This window comes from Genypterus blacodes, unplaced genomic scaffold (genome assembly GCF_046128005.1).
Source record: "Genypterus blacodes isolate CSIRO-AG114 ecotype Tasmania unplaced genomic scaffold, CSIRO-AGI_Gbla_v1 ptg000058l_1, whole genome shotgun sequence".
Classification (NCBI taxonomy): Eukaryota; Metazoa; Chordata; class Actinopteri; order Ophidiiformes; family Ophidiidae; genus Genypterus; species Genypterus blacodes.
The window spans coordinates 6,750,469-6,775,172 of record NW_027466870.1 but is presented as its reverse complement, the minus strand read 5'-3'; the positions used below and the strand labels follow the sequence as shown (position 1 = coordinate 6,775,172).

The 24,704-nt window shown below is 49.9% G+C and overlaps 2 protein-coding genes across 4 annotated transcripts; both read right to left on the bottom strand.

The window, feature by feature from the left end:
- Window positions 1-802: 802 nt before the first annotated feature.
- On the bottom strand, window positions 803-20,188 carry dnm3a (dynamin 3a). Of its 3 annotated transcripts, XM_076153156.1 has the most exons (20): window positions 19,751-20,188; window positions 17,357-17,430; window positions 16,932-17,081; window positions 16,621-16,824; window positions 16,308-16,406; window positions 15,346-15,506; window positions 15,111-15,253; window positions 14,881-15,016; window positions 14,706-14,773; window positions 14,465-14,603; window positions 14,288-14,374; window positions 14,096-14,166; window positions 13,952-14,006; window positions 13,362-13,388; window positions 12,507-12,620; window positions 7,668-7,777; window positions 4,047-4,158; window positions 3,127-3,291; window positions 2,539-2,762; window positions 803-1,138 (listed from the first exon to the last, which is right to left on the bottom strand). In XM_076153156.1, the coding sequence occupies exons 1-20, from the start codon at window positions 19,909-19,911 to the stop codon at window positions 1,096-1,098; spliced, it is 2,343 nt and encodes a 780-aa protein (XP_076009271.1). In that variant the 5' UTR covers window positions 19,912-20,188; the 3' UTR covers window positions 803-1,095. The 3 variants fall into 3 exon arrangements, with proteins under 3 accessions (XP_076009271.1, XP_076009272.1, XP_076009273.1); XM_076153157.1 differs by lacking the exons at window positions 803-1,138; window positions 4,047-4,158 and having other exon boundaries at window positions 2,627-2,762; XM_076153158.1 differs by lacking the exons at window positions 803-1,138; window positions 2,539-2,762; window positions 3,127-3,291; window positions 4,047-4,158 and adding an exon at window positions 5,862-6,879.
- A 197-nt stretch (window positions 20,189-20,385) lies between these two features.
- On the bottom strand, window positions 20,386-24,605 carry mettl13 (methyltransferase 13, eEF1A lysine and N-terminal methyltransferase). The gene is made up of 9 exons (XM_076153613.1): window positions 24,363-24,605; window positions 23,775-24,047; window positions 23,220-23,688; window positions 22,686-22,885; window positions 22,403-22,592; window positions 22,161-22,322; window positions 21,856-22,068; window positions 21,580-21,711; window positions 20,386-21,273 (listed from the first exon to the last, which is right to left on the bottom strand). Exons 1-9 carry the CDS (start codon window positions 24,513-24,515, stop codon window positions 20,975-20,977), a joined length of 2,091 nt encoding a protein of 696 aa, XP_076009728.1. The 5' UTR covers window positions 24,516-24,605; the 3' UTR covers window positions 20,386-20,974.
- Between the last annotated feature and the right edge of the window lie 99 nt (window positions 24,606-24,704).

The following is a 24,704-nucleotide window of genomic DNA, read 5'->3' as shown; positions in this document are numbered from 1 at the left end:
TGCACATTTTCTTTTACCTCTGCTTAATAGAAAACTGTGTAAATACAAGATAATTTACATTTTCAGGGATCTTTTCTAAATATACACACTTTCTTAATTCGATGGTTGGGACAAGGGGCAAAGTAAGACTGGGAATATTCAGGAATGTTAAAAAAAAACATTCCACAGGTAAACAGGTTAATAGCTAACAGATGATGGGGTATAAATGAGCATCAATGAAAGGCTGGTTGCTTTACGAGCCAGGATAGTTCCAGGTTCACCAATTAGCGTAAAACCGCATGAGCAATTATGCCAACAGTTTCAGAACAACATTTCTCTACGCATGATTGAAAGGAATTTAGTGATTTCACCATCTTACAGTCCAGAGCGTTATTAAAAGGTTTCAGAGAATCCGGCGGCGTGTAAACGTCAAGGCCCCCAAAAACCACAGCTGACTGATGACTGAGTGATCCTTCAGCTCTTAAGACGGCACTGCAGTAAAGAGCGGCGTGCCTCTTTAATGGATCTCACCGCACGGGATTGGGAATAGTTTGGAAAACCCTTGTCAGTAAACATGGTTCATTGTTGCACGTTAAGACTGAACTACGCAAAGAGGAAGCCGCAACCAACAACATCCAGACACAACGCCGACTCCTCTGGGCTCAAGTGCATCGGAGAGGAGCACAGTGGGAATACGGACGTTGGTCTCCAGGTCAGAGAGGAAAAGGCTCCGTCCTGATTGTTACAGACGCAGAGATCTAAAGCCAACATTCTGAACGTCTCAACATTGTTCTTACCAGAGTTTCTATGTTCTCTCCATGTAGAATAACTCTGAATTGGTATTTTTTATTTCTTTATTTAAACAAAGATGAGGCACTTGTGTAAAATCAGCCGACAGACGAGTACATTCCAACATTTAAGGCCAATAACATTATGTACAAAACAGGCAGGAGACTGAGTGAACTGTGCAGACGGTGGCTCCCCAGAGGAGCGCAGCATATCGGGCTGCAGCTGGATTACACATCACACAGCTCATTGGTCTCTGGGTAGCAGTCAGCTGCAGCTGGGAGGGCCGCCGGTGTAGATGGGTAATGAAGTTTGAGCAGAGAGGGCGAGTCAACAGTGCTGTTTTAACCTGGGGATGGCTGGAGGTTGCCTCCTGGTGAGGAGAGGAGAGGAGCCGTGTCACTACAGGGACGTGTGAGAGCCTCAAACAGCCAACTATCAATAGAGTTTAGGACTCAGAGCTCTGTGGTGACGCAGGTGATAAGGTGCCAAAACTATTACAGAGTTACATGGATTCAATCGCGCCTGAAGGGAGCAGGAAGTGGAAAATGGCGAATAAGAGTAAGGAAAAGAGATCAGCGTTGAAGATTACATCTGGGAAGGTAACGGTTTTATAAATACGGGCTACAACCCTCAACTATTTATCCAATTACTTTAATGTCAAACGTGCATCTATAGGGGGCGAGACGGTGAGGGGGGAGAGAGAGGAGGGAGAGGGGGGGAGAGGGGGTATAAGGTGGGATGGAAGGACTCAGGGAAGGAGAGAGCCAGGCTGTATGCGGGGGAAAGGCCATAAAGAACCCAGAGGAAATGAGGCAGGGAGAAAAAGGAGGCACCGGCCAAAAAGCAGAGGGAGAAGCAGTGAAAGAGGAGAACTGAGAGAAGTACAAGAAACAGGAGTCGGGTGGGGTGGAAAGGGAGAAGAAGAGGGAGAGAGAGAGAGAGTGCGTGAGGGAAAACGAGGGGGAAAGCAATAAAACAAATGCATGCGAGGAAAGAGGGAGAGGAGAGGGATGGAGAGAGAGAGAGAGAGAGAGAGAGAGAGAGAGAGAGAGAGAGAGAGACACAGAGAGAGAGACAGACAGACAGAGAGAGAGAGGACGTGTTGTCTCTGGCTCCGCTGCATGGAGAGCAGGCCTGTCTGCCATGGCTGATGGGAAAGAGAATATGAGAAACACATTTTCCAGCAGACCCCCACCCAGCTCAAATAACAGCTCCTTCTCCCCCCGACCCCACCCACCCCTACGCCTCTGCAGCGCAGGAACTGGCCCTGTGTGTGTGTGTGTGTGTGTGTGTGTGTGTGTGTGTGTGTGTGTGTGTGTGTGTGTGTGTGTGTGTGTGTGTGTGTGTGTGTGTGCGTGTGTGTGCGTGCGTGTGTGCCCGGACATGCATATACTGTAAGGCCGGTGTGTGTTTGAGTGACAGGTGGGGCAGCGGGGTCGCAGTAATACAACACGTCAGGTTTAAGGGCACGACGCCGCGGCTGCAGAGGCGATGGGGCAGCGGCAGACTGACAAGTGAGCTGCTTAAGGCCGCCAGTACTCCAGGAAGCAAAGGGTTCAGTGTGTGTGTGTGTGTGAGAGCTGCTGATTGTTTGGGAGGTGTAGGGCTGCGTGGAGAAGAGGGCCTCACACACACTCTCACACACAGAGGCGAGGAAGTATCAGTATTTATAAAGCAGCTGCCACTTTGGCAACACGCAACACGGTTTTCCTTGCGGAATTACGGGATCCAACTTAGCCCGTGTGTGTGTGTGTGTGTGTGTGTGTGTACCTGCAGGGCTGTATCCAGGGCGAGCCGACAGGTGGAGGCAGAAGGTTGGAGCGGGTGGGTGTGGAGATCTCCCCTACGATGGCCAGCGCCTCCTTCAGGGCGGCGTGCTGGCGGAGCACTTCCTCCCGGTGCCGCCTCAGCTCGGGTGACTCATCCATCAGCGCGGCGAGATCCCTCAGAGCGTAGAGCTGAGCCGGGAGCTCGGCATTAATGAACTCCTTCACCTACAGAGAGGGGAGCGTTACACAGCTGCCACAAGTTAAAGAGCTTTGTAAACTCTGTAGCATCGGGTTTGTTTGAGTCGCAGCTCTGAATCCTGCCAGGCCCCGATCCAAAACACAGACTCTCTCTCTCCCAGGCTCTGCTGCGCTCCTTTAAAATGTGAATCCATTTATAACGGAGATAAGGAACAGGGACTTGGCCAGAGACACAAAGAGGAGAGGAGAGGAGAGAGAGATGGGAGAGAAGAGAGAGAGTGATGGGAGAGGGGCCGTCGGGGGGAAATGAGCTGGTGTGTGTGTGTGTGTGTGTGTGTGTGTGTGTGTGTGTGTGTGTGTGTGTGTGTGTGTGTGTGTGTGTGAGGCTCACACTGTTGATCAGCATGTGCATGATGGTCTTAGGCATGATGTCCCTGATGGTCCTGCTGATGATGTCCATGTAGGAGTCCACCAGGTTACGGATGATCTCCACCTGCCGCTCCAGCTGGGGGTCGGCCAAGAACCTCTCTGGGTCTCCGTTGGCCTGTCCGTCCCCCTGAGGGACACAGGGACGAGATGAGGCGTCAGGGGTGACACACACACTCACACTGCCCCGCTTTGTTCTGTGGTGTGACGTGCAGCCATGTGTGTGTGTGTGCGTGTGTGTGTGTGTGCTGAGTAACACTGCAGCCAGTCTCATGCTGATACAGATGTGTGAAGCGATAAGGACGGCTCTAGATGTCTCTCTCTCTGTCGTCCGTCCCCACGTCGTCCACCATAAGCGTGGCGTTACTGCGGTAGGAGCGGAGAGAGAGAGAGCAGCACGCAGAGAAACACAAAGGAGGAGCGGGCAGAAGAAAGAGAGAGAGAAAGAAAAGGGGGGAGAGGGCGAGGGGACGAGGAACTGCTGATTAGAAACAGACTAGAACACACACACACACACACACACACGCACAGGCACAGGCACAGGCAGCAGCAGCAGACACACACAGGAGTGACATCATGGGCCAGGAATGCTGTGCTGAGGAGCCAACGACAGAGCGAGAGTGAAGGGGAGGGGGAGAGAGAGAGAGAGAGGGGGGGAGAGAGAGAGAGGGGAGAGAGGGGAGAGGGAGGTTAGTGGCCGGGGTGGAAGGTGAACAAAGGCTTAGGGACTGTGTGTGTGTGTGTGTGTGTGTGTGTGTGTGTGTGTGTGTGTGTGTGTGTGTGTGTGTGTGACACCATGCAAAGGTGCAGTCAGGTGCAGCCCCCCCTCACACACACACACACAGCTGGGGTCAGGCTGGTTGTAATGAGGGTCAGGGTACTGACGGTGACTTTCTCGGGGTAAACTCCGGCCCGGAGCAGCGACGCCTTCCAGCTGTCCGCCTCCTCCTGAGAGTTGCAGGCCAACTCCAGGCACTTGTAGTCCTTAAACACGTTCCTGCAATTCATGTCAGCACCGTCAGACGCCTCCACACACACACACACACACACACACACACACACACACACACACACACACACACACACACACACACACACACACACACACACACACACACACACACACACACACACACACACACACACACACACACACACACACACACTGCACCTCCGCTGCAGCCAGCAATAATACTTTCTGTCACAAGGGTGCTTTTTATAATATGCAGTGTGAAGAATAAGAATGCATCAATCCACTTAAACAAACACACCGGGCCGCCTGACTCTGCACGTGTCTCCCTGCTCCGGTGTTCACTTAAGACTCGAGCGAACGTACCGAAAACAGGAACAGTGGCCTTATATTGAGAAACCGCTGTTGCTGGTTTCTGGTGTTTTGGGTCCAAACCTGTGGGACGATCTGTGTGTGTGTGTGTGAGTGTGAGCCGTAAAGCATCTCCCCCTTTTCCAGCTACGCTCGCCCCTCTCATGGAAACACAGCGTCGTGCTCCCAGGGAAGGAGCGCTGGAGACTGAACACACACACACACACACGTTCCGTATTCAGTATTTGTCAATCACAGTCATGGTTTGAGCCGCCGACGCGTGGAAGCCGAGCCTGGATCACATGACAGAGACGTCACTCTTTGGTTTGTAGAGTGATTTATCTCTTCTAATCTTCTCCACGTGTTACGGTTTGTAACATCGCTCCTCCACGTCATTTCACACACACACACAGACGTACCGCTCTTCCCTGTTTACACTCCATTAAACGCAGACGCGTGAGTCAGCAACGTACGGACGCCGCTCAGAATAATCAAATCAACACGACGGCTCGGGAGTGATTGACGACTTTGCTCTCTGTCGGTTTACAGGCGGCGGGAGAGGAACAGAGAGAGTAAACACCGTCTGCTGTGTGAAGCGGCGGCGGCGGGTGTCGGTGGGGTGACGCGTAACCAAAAGGTCATGGGGTTGAAGCGAGAGGAACCCGGGGAAATGTGGGATTGATCACAGAACCCGGGGCAGAAAAAGAGCGATGGGCCCAAACCCCGAAACCTGGTGTGTTCCTTTAAATGCAGTAATCCAAAAGAATGTAAAGGGAGGCGAGACACACAGACACACACGCACACACAAGCACAAGCACCTGGAGTATGAAGGCAGATCCACACACACTCACACACACTCTCACATAAACTATCTCTTCCTGCCTGACTGCTACGCTCAACTTAACGGCGCCTTTCCAATACGACAAATCCCTTCATCTCCATTATCCGTCTTCCCCCTTTTCATCATCCCCACCTCCTCCTCCTCCTCCTCTCTCCTCTTCCTCGCTTTGGCTGTGTGAGACGGCGCAACAGGAAAAGTCAAGTAAAGCAACGGAGCCCATCTGTTAGACATTTGGTTCTTTAATCACTCAGTTGTTGCTCTCCTGCTTTTGTTGTTCTCTTCTAACGCTCAGAACACAGAACCACGGCCTCAAATATGAGAGGGAGGGAGAGAGGGAGAGAGGGAGGGAGGGAGGGAGGGAGGGAGGGAGAGGGGGGGGAGGGAGGGAGAGGGAGAGAGGGAGAGAGGGGGGGGGGAGAGAGGGAGGGAGAGGGGGGGAGAGAGGGAGGGAGGGAGGGAGGGAGAGATGGAGGGAGAGAAAGGGAGAGGGAGGGAGGGAGGGAGGGAGGGAAAGGGAGAGGGGAGGGAGGGAGAGAGAGAGGAACGCAACAAGACAGAGAGGGAGGGAGAGAGAGACAAAGAGAGAGGGAGAGAGAGAGGTAGGGATGGAGGGGGGGAGGGAGGGAGAGGGGGAGAGAAGGGGAGATGGGAGGGAGGGAGAGTGGGAGAGAGAGAGAGAGAGAGAGAGAGAGAGAGAGAGAGAGAGAGAGAGAGAGAGAGAGAGAGAGAGAGAGAGAGAGGAGAGGAACACAACGAGGCAAAGATGTAGAAATGTGTCGTTGGTCAGTGAGCACGGTGCTGCGCTGCGTCGGGTGAGGCTGTGGAGTTTGGGTGTGGTGTTGAACAGACAGGGACTGAAGCCAACAATGACAATACTAGAGAGCTATTATTCTAAGATCTGTGACTCTTCCTCCCCCTCTTCCTCCTCTCTCTCTCTCTCCTCTTCCTCCTCTCTCTCTCTCTCTCCTCCTCATGGCCAGCGTGAGTTTTTTTTTTCTTCACTTCATCTTGAAGAATTCCTCCACAGAGCCTGGCTGCTTTAGGTTTGAGAGACTTTGCTGAGGCTTTTGATTAATGTCAGACAGGGACACAAGCACCGCAAAGGCTGAGAGAGACACACACACACACACACACACACACACACACACACACACACACACACACACACACACACACACACACACACACACACACACACACACACACACACACACAGAAACACACTGACGCACACACACACACACACTGACGCACACACACACGTAGAAACACATGCACACAAACACAGAAAGAGAAACAGAGACGGTGAGAGAGAGCACAGGAAAGAGGGGGGGGCGCCATAGGACAGACTTTGACACATTCCTGGCCGATGGCTCTGATGCTCGCTCTCTCTCTCTCTCTCTCTCCCCCTCTCTCTCCCAATCCTTCTCCTTCTCTCTCTCTCTCCCTCCTTTTTGTGGTTAAGTCGAGCAATTCTTTCCAAACAAGAGCAGCCTCATCTCTGATCCAAGCTCTCTGGCTTTGATTAGCTGCTTAATGAGCCTGCTGTCGGTATGCTGTGGTCCATACACACACACACACACACACACACACACACACACACACACACACACACACACACACACACACACACACACACACACACACACACACACACACACACACACACACACACACACACACACACACACACACACACACAGAGAAGAGAGAGAGAGAGAGTGTGTGTGTGTGTGTGTGTGTGTGTGTGTGTGCGTGCGTGTGTGTGTGTGTGTCTGAATGCAGCATAGCACAGAATTATAAACAAAGCCCACATGCTCTGGTACAATCAGCCAGGCTTTGGGTAAGCTCCAGTTCCTAAACACACACACACACACACACACACACACACACACACACACACACACAGGCTTTCTCTCTCTCTCCCTCTCTTTTCTGCATTCTCTCTTTGTCTCTCTGTTTCACACACATGAACCCAGTAAACGCGGCCCAGTCCTGCCCTCAGTAACCTGGCGCACACACACACACACACACACACACACACACACACACACACACACACACACACACTACATCCGCCCCAGGTTCCTCCACATGTGCTTTCAGTTCCGGTGGAAAGGTCAAGCGGAGGAGGTCAAGGGAGGGGCGAGCGAGCGAGCGAGCCTGGCTCACATCCCGTCTCCTTCCCTCGTACAGCGGGTCAGAACATCTAGAGACCAGGTGACAACCAGAGAACTCCCTGTTCTGACTCACTCACTCACTCACTAAACACACACACACAACACATCCCCCCACCCCATACACACACACACACACACACACACACACACGTACACACACAAACCTGGACTCTGCGTGGAAGATGGCAAAGCTGTGTTTTCTGGACATGAAGCTTCTCTCTACGTCTCTCTGCTTCAGCTCGTCCAGAGGAAGCATGAACATCTTCCTCTTCTCCTGCACACAGATAAGAGAGGATAAGAGAGGAATGCTGAGTGAAACATGAGACCAGGGCTTGGGAGAGGAACACCAGAACTGGACATGAGACGTGAAACAGCTTTACTAACAAAGACGTGCTGGAGGTCAGAGCGTCAGACGGCGTCTCTCTCTCTCTCTGTCTGTCTGTCTGTCTCTAACTGGTGAGGGAGAAGAAGCCATGGGAGAAGAAGGAGATGCCATAAGTCTCCAGTCTGTCATCACGGCGGGCACTTATGTATGACAGAGAGGAGTGGATGGAGTGAGGAGAAGCAGACAGTATGGAGGCAGGGGTACGGAGAGGGAGGGAAGGAGGGAGAGAGAGGGAGAGAGAGAGAGAAGCCGGGCCCACATGTGAAAGTCATTACTCAGACTCCAGCTCTAACACAACATTTCTCCTAAAGTGAAGCCCACCCCCCCCCCTCCTCCTCTCCTCTCCTCTCCCCCCCCCAGCCTGCTCCCCCTTTTTTAGACTTTGAGGAGGGAGGGGAGGGGAGGAGAGGGGGGTTCCAGAAAGCTGCTGCCATGGAGGTGAAGAAGGAGGAAAGAAGAGGGAAATCATTTCAGAGAAATGGCCTCCGTGTGAAAGTGAAGGAGGAGTTGGCTGTCGTCTTGTGTGTGTGTGTGTGTCTCTGCGTGGATGTGTGTGTGTGTGCACATGTGGTGTTAGACGGTCGTACATTTTGGTCTCCCCTCTCCCGAGTGCTCCCCTGAACCCTACGACTCTCTTCCCTTCTTCCCTCGTTCCCCCCTTTTTTCCTTTTTTCCAGAGGGGCCCACTTCCTGTAACAGAGGTTGAAAAAAAAAAAAAAATGACAGAACGGGATTGGCGCTCAAACGGCAACATCTGGGATCGCTTTAGACGGCAGGGGGAGGAGACTGGAGAGAGAGCGGGGTGTTCTGATGGGGTAGAAATAGAAAGTAGAGATGAGGAAGAGAGGAAGAGGAGGGATGGAGGTGGACAGAGGAGAGGTTAACTTCAGCAGAGCAGGAGGCATGAGGAGGGAGAGAGAGAGAGAGAGAAGGAAGGAGAGTGTGCGGGAGAAGAAGAGAGGAGAAACTGCAGACCTCTCCAAAGTTGATTCCCCGTGGGTCCCATCAACCCATATATGGCTGCCGAGTTCCTCCCTACCTCTCTGTCCTTCTCTCACTTCCCTTATTTCCTCACGCCTTCCCTAAGTGAGCAGGCAGAGTGAGTGAAGGTGCCACGTCAAGACTGGATACTACGCCGGGACGCAACGCCTTCGGACGCCCGACTTACACGTAAACCAAAACGTCTCCGGAGGAGGGAGAACCTTTACGAGCGGAGGGTCCGGTGTGCGTGTGTGTGTGTGTGTGTGACATGCAGCCCCGAGACAGGATACGAGAGGTGGAAGCCCGTTTGCCGAGGCAGGACTGCTGGGAAGAAGAGGAGCCGGAGGAAACCAGAGGAGAGAGTGAGACAGGGTCCTGCTCCGTCATCCCAGTGTTCAGACTACCTGTTCAGGATCTTACTGGTGTACAGTAGTCTGCACATTGGTTAGACTGTGCAAGGAAGTGCTTCAGCAGCCTGTGCTACACACACACACACACTCACACACACACACACACTCAGGACATCATCCAAACTTGCATGTACTCTAAGCTGCTTCTGATATTCTGTGAGGTTTCTAACTTAAATGCATGTGAAGGCTTTTAAACACACAGAGGGACACAAAGCTAAGATCCTCAAAACGCAGGCATCAACTGTCATCTTATATCAGTGTGTGTATGTGAAAGGCGAGCGATGATACAGTCAAGGCAGGGAGAGGCTAGAAATCTAACAAGTGACCTCTTCATGCTCGTTCAACCAAGACGATCCCACTTTGTGAGGAGTTTCTCTTATTGGGCCGTTTGTGTCTCTGATGCATGTGTGAGCCGTCAGTGAGACACAACTGGGTGACTCCTCTATTCACAGCCATGGGAACGGCTTTCTGTACGCATTTATGAAAGTGTGTGTGTATGTGTGTGTGTGTGTGTGTGTCAGGGTGGTCGTGAAGGATCATACCAGAGCCGCCGTGTCTGAGGCGGCGGCTCCTCTTCCTATAGACTAATGGATGTGAGATATGGAACAGGCCTCTCTCTCTCTGACACACACACACACACACACACACACACACACACACACACACACACACACACACACACACACACACACACACACACACACACACACACACACACACACACACACACACACACACACACACACACACAGCAGCATGTAGATTAAGTGTAAAGGCATGAGTGGTCTGTTTTCCCTCACGCTGCATGGTGGAGCCCTGGCAGTCGGGGGCTGGAGGAATGCAGGTCTGCTCAGTGTGCTGCGGAGATTAAACTCTGTAAACTCTTACTCTCACACACACACACACACACACACACACCCTCAGACGGAGTCACACAGGCAGACAGATGTTAAAAAGGCCGGGGAGCGTAGAAGCTCTAGCGTAGAAGGATAGAAGAGAGACGTAAGGGAGAGGGAGAGGGAGGGAGGGGATGGAGGTGAGGGGGAACGGAGGGGAGAGAGGTATGTGTGAGGGAGACTGTGGAGGAGTTGAGGGGGAGTCAAAGGGGGGAGGGGGGGGGGGGAGGTCTGCAGTGTAGAAACGGCCATGTGGGATTTCTCTGGGCAGATCTTGGAAGCTGGTGTTTGGACAAAGCCTCAGATTTTCCAGCCAGGAATGTGCAGAGTCCCAGCGAGACTGCCAACCACAGAAAGGGAGAGAGAGAGAGGGAAAGCGGCCGAGAGCGGGACACAGAGAGAGGGAGAGGGGGAGAGAGTGAGAGTGAGAGTGAGAGAGAGAGAGAGTGAGAGTAAAATGGAGGGGAACCATGAAGGAAAATGAAATATGTGAGGCAGTGTGAGAGCGGGAGGGGAGTGAGAGCAGGAACTGAAAGCGAGGAGAAGCAGAAGTTTGCCTTGTGTGACTGTATGTGCACATGCGAGTGTGTGTGTCTGTGTGTGTGTATGGATGTGGACTGAGATCTAGATCTAATATGGTGTTATAATATGGATGAGTAACAAAGCTCAAAGCTCTCAGGCCGTCACACAAACAGATGCCAGCTGAATAAAAGGTGGTGCTGAAGCCTCACGACTGTATAATGTCACACACACACACACCAACCCAACCAGAATGAGTCATGAGAGTTCAGACGGTGTATTGCCTCTGATAGGAGCGGAGCGGTGACTCAGAGGTTTGCTGCTCTGATGTGGCCACCAGATTTTTGAATGCGTGGCCTTTTAGTGCATTATTTGTTGCAGATGTGCTGTGTGTGTGTGTGTGTGTGTGTGTGTGTGTGTGTGTGTGTGTGTGTGTGTGTGTGTGTGTGTGTGTGTGTGTGTGTGTGTGATCTGATTGGGCAATGCTCAGTAAAGGGGATGACAGCAAGAGGAAACCTATAACAGAGTGTGTGTACAATATGAATGCCTGGGGCTGTCTGGGAACACTGTGTTCAACCGATCCAGTGTTTATCTGAGAGGTGACCGTGTGTTCGTCTCAACCACTGTATATTTTTCTCCACTATTTGCATGCCAGTTTGTTTACATCAGCCTCCTTGTGTGTACTGTATACTGTATATACAAGTCTGTGCGCTGTCTGTGTTTGTGCATGTGCCTGTGTGTGTGTGAGTGTGTGTGTGTGTGTGTGTGTGTGTGTGAGAGAGTGTGTGTGTGTTAGTTTGGCTTGGGGCAGCTCCAGCTGTGTCAGAGTGAACCGCTCCAAATGCCTGAACTCCCAGAAGAGGAAGGAGAGAGGGGGGAGTGAGGGGAGAACGGGAGGAATGGGGAGGGGGCGACAGAGGAATGAATGGGGGGAGGGGAGGGGAGAGGAGAGGGGAGGGTGGGGGTCAAAGGGTCTCAGTTGCAGGTCCAGGTGGCAGGAGAGAGACTGAACAGAGAGTCAGGGGGGGAAGATGCTCTTTGAGATATGCATCAAGTCAAAAAAGCTTCTATAAACACTGAGACTGTGTGTTTAGATTGAGCCACAACACACTACACAACACTACACAACACTACACTACACAACACTAGACTACACAACACAACACTACGAACACTTACAGTGGTCACCAACAACTGATTTGTAAGTAGATCCTACAACCGTCACTCGCTCCTCCAAATGCACGGCGTTGTGCGTTCATCAAACATCTCTACGTCCTGCCATGCGCCCTCTTCCTCTGATCTCACTTCCCGCCCGCCTGGCTTTGCCCTTTTCCTCTCCCCGTGACACCGGCAGAGAGCAGCGCTGTGCCAGGACCGGACTGTTGTGGTGTGTCTGCCTGTCTACACTTGCTGTGCAGACCTTCTGCTCCTGTACAGCAGGCACAGACAGGCAGACAGATGGCAGCCCCACTGACATCGGGACAGAGGGACACGAGGACCGCACCGCCGCACGACTTCACGGTTCCTTTAGTTTGATCGTGGCAAAGATCCGATCAAACCAGAGAACTTTCAACACCTCAACGCTTCCTTTGACTTCATCGCCTCACAACCTCCAAAGTGCTTTTCTGTTTCACGCTGAGATGTGTGTTAATAAACTTCAGATGTCTTGGGTTCACTTGTTTGTGTTGTGTAAACTATTTTCTAACTTCTGAAAGACCTACAATGCCAATCCAAACACTTGAGCAACATAAAAAAGGACACACAAGCTAGACACCTACAGTCCAGAGTTCACTGATGGAGAGGAAGCCTCACCTCGTCATCCTTGAACCAGGCCAGGCTCTCTGCCGTCAGGATGAACCAGTACTCCTTGGCTCCGCCCTTCACGATCCTGATGTTGTTGATGGTCAGCCAGCCCTTGCGGATGACCTGCATGCCGGCCACAAGAGAGAGGCTGAGATGGAATCATAAATATGCGGATAGTGACTGCTTAGGTGACGCAGAAAGACTTAAGACTTAAGGAGGGCCTCGCTATAAAGGCCAAACTTACAGGGGAGGAAAGGAGCGGCCATCAGAGTGGGAAGGGGAAAAGAAAAGGAAAGATTTTGGCAGCTGGGAGAGTTGTGAAATATATGGCGTAGGGTATGAAACAATGCAGTCATTTTCAGCTCTGACTGTGACGAATGAGCACACGGAGACAGACGAGGTGAAAGAGGAAGGAGTGTGAGCGCAGAGCACATCAAACACATCTGGAAAATGAAAACAGGATGGAAGAGATGAAGCAAGGAAGTCAGGCAAGGGCAGAGAGAACAGTGTGTGTGTGTGTGTGTGTGTGTGTGTGTGTGTGTGTGTGTGTGTGTGTGTGTGTGTGTAGAATATGCTTAGGGGTACAGGAAATACGAGACGACATGAAGAAGCTAAGAAATGCCATATACATCCCAGGCACCTTGAAACAAAAAGCCAACATCTGCACGTATTTACGGAGCAGCGAAGCCGCAGAAAGGGAAAGAACATCGAATCTGACGCAGGGGCGGAACTGGAACTGAGAGGGAAAGAGAGTAAGGGGGTGAAAAAATGTGAGAAATAGAGATAAAACCAGAGATTGTGCGCGTTGACCAGCTTCAGCAGCATGCAGTGAGTGAGTGAGGATACGAGAGGTCGGTCTCCTACTATTAGGCTTGATGGAGGAGCCACACCCTGCAGAGAAAAACAGGCAGAGACGGCAGAGGAAAAAAGTTTGTTTGGATTTGAATGCGTCCCCCGATGTGGAGGTTGTCAGGGTCGATACTGATGTTGATCACTGAATAAACAACCAGCAGTGGTTTTAGATCTGAAGGGGAAATGTGCCAGGACCTAAAGACGGTCTGTGTTTCTCATTACAGCTGCTCTCTAAGGTGTGGCATTAATATAATAACAGGCGTTAATCACAGAGCGTTACACAGATTGCTTCGTTTTTCCTTGATTGTGCTCGTGTGCGAAGCCACAATCAAGTCCTGGTTTGCATCTCTGGGCTCTAAATCCCCTGCAGGAGCGTTTGAACAGCGTCAAGCTCAAACTGAACGGATCTGCAGCTCTGAGCGCAGAGTAATGCTGATTAATAACAGGGATGCAGAACTGGAATGTGACAGAACTGAAAACATCCCGGAGGAAAATAGAATGGTATTGTACAATGCAGAGCTCCACAGGACGCAACAGATCTATAAATAAATAAATAAGTAAATAATATCATTAAAGAGGAGCCCAGCCTCATGTTGACCCACCTGGTTTCCTCTCTCTCCACTCTTCTTGTTGCTTTGGCTGTACTTCTGCTGGGCTCTGAGGAAGAGGAGGGACGCAGCTCGTTACAGGGTTTTGTCAGTGTGTCAGATCCCTTCCAGTGTGTTCAGTGAGAGAGTCTGACTCACCTGGTGAAGCCGATGAAGTCATCATGTTTGGTGTTGATGTAGGCAAGTTGTATATCGATGGTTAACGATACCTGGAGAGAGGGAGAGGTGTGTGAGGTGGGGAGTGTCTGTGTCTGTGTGTGTGTGTGTGTGTGTGTGTGTGTGTGTGTGTGTGTGTGTGTGTGTGTGTGTGTGTGTGTGTGTGTGAATGACCTGATCTTTGCATTTACTCTGCTGTTCCTGTATGAGCGTGGTCACGATTCTTTCTGTCTCACGTCTCAGTTTGGGAAAGGAACTAAGCTACGGAGGAAAACGTAACAGTCAGTCCTGAGAGGCTGCAGTCACACTGGAATACACATCTGGTACACACTCCCGGCCTTGTTGTTATACCTTGTTGATACACTGGCACACGGTGGTGATGAGCTCTTCACTAACCATGTCCACACACTTAAAGCACGGCAGCTTTAGCCTCGCTATCTGCCTCTTCACTATGGCTTCAAAGGCCATGTCAGGCAGGAACAGGCCCGTCCTACAGGGAGAGAGAGACCAGAGCAAACCAATATAGGGAAATCACTAAAACGTCATCAACAGAATGTAAGTTGTAGAGCAGCCTGTTCTCCAGATGTCCCACCTGATGCCGTGGATGTTTTTGATAGCGTAGGTGATCTCCTGACGCATCTTCATCTCATCAAACTCAACCTGAGGACGCATGATGAGACAGAACAGCACTACAGTTACAAACTCACACACGCAAGGAAACATCCCAAACACATCCACACACACACACACACACACACACGCTGTACCTTGACCAGTTCGTGAGGGAAATGCTTGTGGAAAATGCGGTTGATCTTGGCGCCTCCAGACAGATGATCAGTGTTGACGTTATCGCCCGAGCCTTCGATGAGCTTCTCAAAGTCACCAGCCATGCACTGAACTAACCTGGAGGAGGGATCAGACAGAGCAGGCACAGGCTGGAGAAACACTGGTGGACAGGTCATTGTAAAGCAAATTACAGTCAGCAAAACTGTCTCACTGCAGCATGGCTTTGGTCTTGCGTGCCGGGTCGTCAGGACTGTGCTGCCTGCACTCCTCCGCCTCCTTGTTCAGGGCCAGGATCTGGCTCTGCAGGTGACCACGGAAGGCCGGCAGGGTGTCTCTGATGTGATCCGTCAGTTGCTGCGGACAAGCATTTAGAAAAATAACGCACTTGCAATCTATACAAGTCACTCTGTGTGTGTGTGTGAGTGTGTGTGTGTGTGTGTGTTCACCTGGTTGAGTATGAATTGTAAATAGGGGGTTCCCATTCTTGCAGCCATGTGACTGTAGGCTGGATGGGACTGGAAGAAGGTTTTCTCTGCGAGTAAAGACGCCTTTATGTCCTTTTTCTCATTCAGGTCCTTCTGACCGCGGTTCACCACCCCTATGTAACCTGGGGAGGAAACAAGGAAACAAGGAAACAAAGGACAAGTGGTCAGCGGAGGGGGGAAAAGGAAACAGAGCGGCGTCTCAGGGCTCTGATGTAAGACAGATTCAGTTCAGTTTGTGACCTGTGTCCTTGGGAACTCTTCCCAGAGAGACATTTGTTCCATTAAGACTGCAGCATAAAGTTCAGAAACGACAATGTGTATGTGTGTATGTGTATGTATGTGTGTGTGTGTGTGTGTGTGTGTGTGTGTGTGTGTGTGTGTGTGTGTGTGTGTGTGTGTGTGTGTGTGCGCAACAGCAGATATGTGCTAGAGAGCCGGCCAAATCCTCTATTTAGTAAAGTAAGAAAATGAAGCAGCAGTAGGCTCCATATCTAATGTCGCGGCTCTGTGCTGCTACTATGGGGTCGTCCATGGCAAATGCATTAGCGGTGCAGAGGAAGCATGAAGGAGCCAGCAGCTGGTGATGCTTTACCCAGCCGCCACACCGAGCCAGGAGCTCCCTGCCCTCCTCCTTCTCTTGCCTCTCTCTCTCTTTCTCTCTCATCGTACTCACGCTATGGCACAAGTGTGACGTTATACCAAGTGCCAGCTCGTATTTCAACACTTAACCCGGGCGGCGCAGATTCGAGGAGGGACGGGAACATGGAAGAAGAAGGCCGAGAGAGAAAGGGGGGAGAGAGGGGGGAGTGGAGGGTGCTGAGCTGAGAGAAAGCCCCTGGCTGCCGATAACAGACAATAACATCATTCCTCTGCCAATAGCCTGTACTGGATCGGACACACACACACACACACATTGGACACACCTCTGCGTAGGGGAAGCAGCTTGTTCTCCAGAATGGCTCGGGCGTCTGTTCCTTCATCCATCAGATCCAGCTTAGTGATTACACCTATGGTACGGTGACCTGAAGAAGAGAGGAGATGACTTTACAACGCTTCTGCTACTTGGATCTATGACTTCTATATGACAGAACCTCAGACATACTACACATTATCATAGCAATTGTTCCATAACTAATGTCACAATGTGATTTTGGAGAATGTGGCAACCCTGGTGTTTAGATCAAACCTCCACACAGTTCCACAGACTCCTCAGGTCCGCTCCCACACACTCCCTACCCTGGGGGTCGACGTCTTTGGCCAGCTTGAGGGCGTCAGAGTTTGCCAGGTCGCTGTTTGCTGCCGTGACGGCCAGGATGAGACAGTTGTCCTTACAGATGAACTGCATGATCATGTCTCGTATTTGGTATTCTATGTCTGCCGGCTGGTCGCCCACAGGCACCTTGGTGATGCCGGGCAGGTCCACAAGAGTCAGGTTCAACACTGCAGACACACACACAAGAGAGAATAACTCTTACTGTTGCCAGAGGAACGGAGTAAACATGAATGGATGTGTTGTGTTGTGTTGTGTTGCACAATGTGTTGCTCACCCTGTGGTGAGTAGATACGGAGGTTTATCGGCACAGGAGAAATCCCCTTATTGGATCCCGTGAGCCTGCATGTCTCTGCCTGTATCTCCTTGCAGATGTCATGGAAGTCTGTGAATCTCTTCCCTTTACAGTGGAGAAACTTCCCATATTCTGGAGAGACACACACAGCGAGCGGGAAGAGAAGTCGTTACATGTTACAGCAGAACGTCATCAGGCTCTTTGATAGTGAAGTATAAAGAATATAACTCCGGGGTGTTTTAATCAGCTCCAGTGTGTGTAATCATATGCCTGCAACATGTTTCTCTGAGGCCGTGGTAGATGGTCGTGAAGATAAGAGGGCGTGGATCCCACAGTGTGAGATGTCGTGTTGCCATCTGGTGGCAGCATGAAGTATGGACTCCAGACGGAAAGTGTGTGTTACCCACCTGTGTTAGCACTAACAAGCTGAAGAATCAAAGGTCTGCGTGTGACGACTCCTGAGCCCCTGGGCAGAAAGTCCCTGTTGGAGAGGAGAGAGTGGGTTTCAGGCGGATACACACACAAACAAGAGAGCTGTCAGATGTTTGATGTCATGCAGCGTGAACACAAACACCATCCTGCCATAATATCAAAAATACCAGCATCTTAAAGAGTAGAGAACACGTTTGCCACATCCTCAGTCTAACTGGATGCTGTGTATTAAGACTCTAAACTCAAAGTGACTGTATGGGAGCACAACACACAGGATTACACACTGCGCCCCAGAAGAGTTCAATCTTCCTTCCTTCCTTCCTTCCTATAAAAATCTGGAACAGTTTGTGCTGCTGCATCCTGCCTCTGGTTACTTTGTTGGCACCGTCCCCCGCAGAGGGGCGGGCGACCCCACATATGGCCAGCTGCTCTGGACAACAAGAGGCTTCACCCCCATGCAGAGGCAGCAGGAAGCTCAGGAAATTCACTTAAACAACCAACTTCCTACAGCAGCATTCCTGTACGTCTACTTCCTCATCACCTTCATTTAATTTAAGTTCAATTGTTTATTCAGACCTGTGGGCCACCTTTACATTCCATTCTAAACAACAGCTTGAGTTCTGGCAGGGCGACATTCATTCAACTAATTGATTGTAAAGTTGTCAAAAATGAGAGCTTTTGCAATAAAAGGCGGTGGTCAACAGTACTGAACGCTTTAGACAGGTCAATAAAAAGTGAAGCAGAGTTTTGGCAATAATAAAGAGCACTAACAATGTCCTTTAATGTGATACAGCTGTGACTGGAATATGATGGTTTATTACAGAAAAGCTGTCAGTTTACTAAGGATTCAGGCTTTTAGCTAAATGGGTTTGAAATTGGTCAATAGTTCCTAGGTCACTGGGGTCACTGGCTTTGTCTTGTGGGGCAAACTTACCAGTCTGACACACACTTGACATCTTTACAGATATAAATGTTAGTGTAAAGATACGAGCGAGTGCCACAGGTTATACAAACAGACAAGGTCACATTTAAACTGATCCATTTATTGTCCACTGTACTAATGCTGGCGTGAGAGAGAATGTGTTTCCATGGTGATAGGACACATCACATGGTGCCTCAGAAGTAAGAATAAAAGGAATGACTGGTGGAGACGCAAACTGTCTGAACCGAACAACTCTCACACATTTGTGTTCTTTGATTATTAAATTGTTGAGTATTGTTGTTAAGGAGTTTGTGATTGATTTGGCTTTTCCATTAAGGCAATAAGTAGCTTATTACCTGAACAAGATTGATTTGGTCTTCCAGGCTGCATCTCTAGCAATGAGTGCTGCTCATCTGCCCAAATCTGATGAAGGAGGGAAATTCTTCCTTCCAGCTTTTCACACATTCAAACTGTGACAGCTCTTCATGATTAGAGGGAGAGGTGAGTGCAACTAAAATGTGTTTAAAATAAAAAGGTAACACAACAAGGATCTGTTTGGCTCATGTCAGGCTGACTGAATGAGTTACGGGTCACTAAGGGTCATGTACTTCACCTACAGCGTGTGTGTGTGTGAGTGTGTGTGTGTGTGTGAGTGAGATAAGCTGCTGTGCTGGCTCCTGTCACTCACACACTGACAACTCAGGCATTCACCACTTCGGTGCAGCAAAACAATCCATATCATGAGACCATATAAAGTATGAGCAGTGATGTCATAGGGATCCATGGTTATCAGACGTTCTGTTTACAACTGAGAGGAACAAATATCCAGAGAGCTTGGACATGTCAACTCTAATCATTCAGTGTGGTACAGTGGTGGATGTTAGGTGAGCAGGTGAATGATACCAGTCTCAGTCCTCTCTTTAAGTGTTCATGGCTACATTCTGTGTAGTTTCATTTCAAATTTTATCTCAGATTAAGGACGGAAAGAATTCCACAATAGACATTTTGACTCTCCATAGCGGGAAAAGTCGATGGTGTATCATTAATCAGACACTGACACACCTCAATGGAATGCAACCGGCGTTAAAGTTCACATTTTCATCTGAACTTGTACTAAAGTGACATTTAAACACAACTTCGACTGTAAAATGTTATTTTTATACTTTTCTTGCTGTCAGTTCTTAATCATTCGCTACAATTTCGTTACATTTAGAGATAACTTCGTGTAAAAGAGTCAATTTCCATGTACAATAACTGGAAAATTACACATTATCTTTAAGTGTAAACATTATTTCCAAAAAGTAAATGTTGCTTTCAAACTTTAGAAGATAAGTAAACGTGTTAGCGAAGTACCTTAGCTTCGCCCTGAACGCATCACCGTGTGAACCAACATGAGACCCATGGCTGTTTATTTATGTTAATACTTGGTTAATACTGTGTGCTTTACCTGCCCACAAAGTTCTCCAGGACGGAGCTCTTCCCTGCACTCTGGCTGCCCACCACAGCGATTTGCGGCAGCTGGAGGACGCAGCTCTGGCCCACGCTGCTGAGGGCATCCTGGAGACGGTTCACCATTGGAATCAGCTCCTCCATCCCGCGGTTCCCCATCACAGCGCAGAATTAGCCGCCTGAACGCCACTATCGATGTAAACAGCTCCTCTTCTTCAGCTACCGAGTTGTAACTTTGAGACCGAGGGCGTTACGGGCTGTTTCGGGAGGCATTTCTTGAGTTTAAAACCACTAAAAAGACTGAGAAAAGAGTTTTAACGCCGTCCTAAACGTATCGATAACTTAAACATGCTACACGCTAACCAAACCACGGCGTTGTCTTTTAGGAAAACCCTACTTTGACAGCTAACGGAATCGGGAATCTGCGCATGCGCAATACTCGGCAATGAAGTTAAACTTGGGCAGCCCCCAAAGCAGAGACAGACAAACTTCATATCCAGTTAGACTGAGTCTTAACCTGTCAGACTGCTATTTTAATATAAGGGCCGGGCCTCAGTGAGCAGAGAGTAAGATTCATTTACTGTAAATAACACGAGAGCATTCTTTGGCAGTGACAGAGAGAGAGTGAGAGTGCGTGTGTGCTGTGTAATACAGTGAACGCACCACAGCAACATGGACTGTGTGTGTGAAATGTGTTTGATGGTGAAATACGAGAGATTTATACATCTGAGTGCACAAAAACTCTGCCAAGGCGGATTTCTTAAGAGCGAGAGAATTTTAATTACCCGTTTCTAAAATAATATACTGATCTCAATGGGGGAAAGGCGCATTTATTTGATATTAGCGTATCAATAATAATATGGATGAGGATCTGATCAGACAGACTAAAATAAACTGTATAGTTGGACAGAGGCACATTAATGGCATTGCTGTTGGGTAACAAATATGGCAGGAAATGCAAGTTGCTGATACAGGAGCATGTGAAGGGTTTTGACTTTAGTAGTAACAGGGATCCAGCCAACATTTAATTGTCTATTACGGTAATTTCTTTCTCTTTGGGCGTGTATTTTATCAGAACAGAACATAATCTAGTCTTCTTCAGCAGAGCTATGTGCTCTCAGGGTTCTTGCAGTGGAGTTTCTACATTCAGAAGCCAAGATAAAACACATTTGACTGATTTACTGATGTCAACAAAATAGATTCCATTCCGTCGTCGACAAACTCATACAACGCTGAGGCCTTTTAACAACTCAGCAATGTCTATGTGTGGGGCGGGGCTGTTTCCAGTCCTGTTAGAGCACAGCGCGCTCTGCAGATTCTTGGCTGCTTGAGTTAAGAATGGCAGGGTGATAGGGGAGGCATCCAACGTCTCCTTTTCACCACCGAGAGAGCACAGGAGAACTTCGTTGACCTCTCCCTCGATCCTTCGGGAGAGCACTGAGGGAAACTGGGCTTGCACACGCTCCAGCACGCTATTCCTCAGAACTGTGTCCCGGCACACAAGGTTCAGCATGAATACACCTGGTTGAGTGAAGATAAGGAGGAGATAAGGACGAGGAGAGACGGGGAGAAAAGACAAACAACCACCATGAACAATCACAAGAATAAAACATTTATAATCAATTCCAATTCAAAAAAAGACAGTAACATGAGTGTTTCTATGTGCAATGTTCCAGTAGTGAATCCATATTAAGGTGTGTGTTTTATATATGTCATTTAACACAAGACAATTGTATAATATCCTTTGTGGACTTTGGTTTAAAATGGCTGCTGATGAAAATGAAAGCATTAGTGCAGCGATTACGCAACAGATTTCATAGACTGTACCTGTGGGAGTTAGGAGCCTGCTGACTTTCTGCAGGACCAAGGTTTCTGCAAAGGCAGCGGGGGGGCAGCTCATGCCTACAGTGCTGTCTTTACTATCCACGTCAAAGATGATGGCGTCAAACAAGCGTCCACCTGGCAGAGGAGGAAAATAGCCACAATCAGTCAGTGTCCTTGCTGTTAGTGCATTTGTTCCCCAGATGGAATAGTTTTTCCAAGTCCTGATATACTGAGTTAAGTGTATAACTGAGCTGGTGTAGAGTTTAGTTCTCCACTCACCTTCCTTCTCTAGAGCACTGATGCGTTCCAGGCCGTCCCCCAGTGTGACCGTCAGACGATCATCAGGTCGGAAGCCAAACCATTCCTTTGCCACCTCCAGCACAGCCGGGTCGAGTTCCACAACTTCCACACTGACACTAGGCACAAAGTCCCGCAGGAACTGAGGCAGGCCGCCTCCACCGAGCCCCACCAGGAGCACAGAGAGGGGGACGTCTAGGAAGGGGAAGAGGAGGAGGAAGAGTCTGAGGCACAGCTTGTGTTTTAAAATGTCTACAAGCCTGGAACAGAAGTGACGGCCCCCCCACCTTTGTTCTGTGGCGTGCCCACGCCAAGCATGGCGAGGCCGGCCACCATGACTTCATGGTGAGTGCAGCAGAGGAAACCACTGTCCACTGACAGAGAGGCTGTGGGCGCTGCAGGAGGAGCCATGGACTTCGCTTTCCTCTTGTTCTTCTTGTGACTTGGCGCTGCAGAGACAAAAGATCTCATTTTGACGCCATCACAAAGAAATGGCAGCGCACGCAGAGAACCAGGAGGAAGAACTGACCTTTGGTTAGGGAGACGAGACGGCTCTCTGATTGGACGAGGGCGATGTTAGACAGAAACACGAGTCTGCGATAAAGCTCTCCATCTTCTCCTCGCACGTTCTCCACACAGAACTCCCCGCTCAGCTCACTCACACCCTTGCTGACAACCTCCCTCCAGCCCAGACTGCCTCCGACTGACAGGAAGGGAACCTGCACGTCAACACAGAGGGAGAAGACTTACATACACGTAACACCGTCTAGAATAGCAACGTTAACTATGTGTTAACGATGCAATCCTCTAACCTGGTGGTTGGCTGGCATGCCCGGGGGTGCCAGGTCCATCACCATGGGCGACAGCTCTGACTGGACAGCCTGCATGTCTGTGTACTCCTGGTTCCTGTGCATCGCCACAATAACCAGGCGCCTGAAGTTTGCACTGGCTGCCAGCTGCCTGCGACCTTCACTGGAGCTGTAGAGCCAATCTGTCTCACTGCCCTGAGGCGCTGAGAGCCAGAGCAGAGGTAAAGAGAGAAGAATGTATGGAATGCAAACAGTGTGAACAAAACAGCCATTCTGTTTGGAAGTTGATGATGATGCACTGTCAAAAGCTGCTCCAAGGGAATTTATAGCAGAAAATCTATTTTAGTGGGAAATCTGATCTTATAAAATACTAATAAATGATTAATGAATGAATCATATTGAACCTTTATGCTCATGCTTTGTTAGACGTTATAGATTCAGAGACAGAAGCATCTACATTAAAGGTTTGGCTGAGGTTTCTGGTGCTTCTTGCCTTCAAATATCCATACAGAAAGTTAATATAAAAGACAAACTCACCTATAAAAATGGCAAACTGGTTGGATCTGGGCACCTTGGCACCGGGCGGGCAGTCCTGCACAGTGAGTGTGTATCTGGGCAGACCGGTCTTAACGTGGCACAGGGTGAGCGTGGGGTTTGTGTTGGCATCCATGTCTGTGCGAAGTCTCTTCCTCATGACGGAGTACGCCTGATGCTCCTTCACCGACGACAACAACTCAGCGACCACTGCGAGGCGAGTAGGAGCGCCGTCCTCTCCCAGGCACATCTCCAGGATGGGCGTGGGCATGGGCTGACGGAACTTGGTGCAGACCAGGACGAACACGGGCAGGGGGAAGGAGTCGTCTTGGTCCTGGCTTTCCTTCTGCAGGCAGTGGAGCCTCACTGCCCAGCCCAGCTCCACAAAGTGCTCCACTGCCAGTCTGATCACACTCTGCTGGGCCAAAGTCACGCAGACATACCGGCCCCCCACGCTCAGCACACGGCCCACCTGCAAACAAGAGGAAACTGTGTTGAGAGGAATGTGATAGAGATACACACACTGCCTACACACACGCTGAGCCCTCGGTTTCTTACCTCAGTGAGCATTCTCCTGGCCAGGGCTCCCTCTTCTTCAGACGCCATAGCGTCCAGCGTTCCCTTATCCAGAGCAACTTGGTAGCTTGCATCCTCATACAGAGTTTGGGTGGCATCCACCTGCTGGAAGGTCAGACCGGGCCGGCGCTGAGCATTCCTCTGGTTCATGTGCGTCACCACCGTCTCACTGATGTCGATGTTGGTCAGGTGTTTGTAGCCAACGTCATACATCTGTTCACTCAGCTCAGAGTTACCACAGCCGACCACCAGCACCTGAGCAACAGCAACAACACAAGGTTGACTTCCCTTCTTTCAGTCCTCCAATGGACAAAAACTCCTGAAGGGTTTCCCAGCAGTTGAGCTCAGACTCAAATGATCCTCCTCATCCTTGCACTAGAGCAAATCCATTTTAGATCACCAGTGTTTACTACAGCTTTGAAGGTTTAACTAAACATAGCAACAACTGAGAATGTTTCATATACTGCCACCTTGTGGAAATGATGTAACTGATTTCAATTCTTCAACATGATGAGCCCCTAAAATACTGAAGCTCTCAATCTGTAACCCAGAGCTGCAGCATGACCTCACCTTGTCCTGGACTTTGATGTACTTGTGCAGGGCGCCGCACAGTGTGTTGTAGTCTCCGTACCACTCTAACGCTTTCTCTCCTCGCTTCTGGAAGAATCTCTCCCAGTACTCTGCAGAGCTGAACTCCTCCGCGGTGCGCGGTAAGAGGCTCATGGTTGCACCCTAATATTCTACACTTACTCCGTCTATACGTGTCAAACTCTTCTTACACCCACATGGCACTCCGGTGACAACACGGACAGAGTTCCTGGCGTTACTGCTCGCTGATTGGACAACACTGTGACGGCGTTGTGGGGTTTCCGAATTGATTGGCCGCTGATAAACCGGAAGTTTTTAAATCCC

What these genes read in the sequence shown, in the direction of transcription:
- dnm3a (XM_076153156.1), bottom strand. Translation starts at nt 19,911, where the DNA reads ATGGGGAACCGCGGGATGGAGGAGCTGATTCCAATGGTGAACCGTCTC. An exon ending in TACAATTCATACTCAACCAG is followed by an intron (nt 15,254 to 15,345) that starts GTGAACACACAC and finishes GCTTGTCCGCAG; the next exon opens with CAACTGACGGATCACATCAG. An exon ending in TTTACCCCGAGAAAGTCACC is followed by an intron (nt 3,292 to 4,046) that starts GTCAGTACCCTG and finishes TGTGTCCCTCAG; the next exon opens with GGGGACGGACAGGCCAACGG.
- mettl13 (XM_076153613.1), bottom strand. Translation starts at nt 24,515, where the DNA reads ATGAGCCTCTTACCGCGCACCGCGGAGGAGTTCAGCTCTGCAGAGTAC. An exon ending in ACATCAAAGTCCAGGACAAG is followed by an intron (nt 24,048 to 24,362) that starts GTGAGGTCATGC and finishes GCTGTTGCTCAG; the next exon opens with GTGCTGGTGGTCGGCTGTGG. An exon ending in GGGCACGCCACAGAACAAAG is followed by an intron (nt 22,069 to 22,160) that starts GTGGGGGGGCCG and finishes TCCCCTTCCTAG; the next exon opens with ACGTCCCCCTCTCTGTGCTC.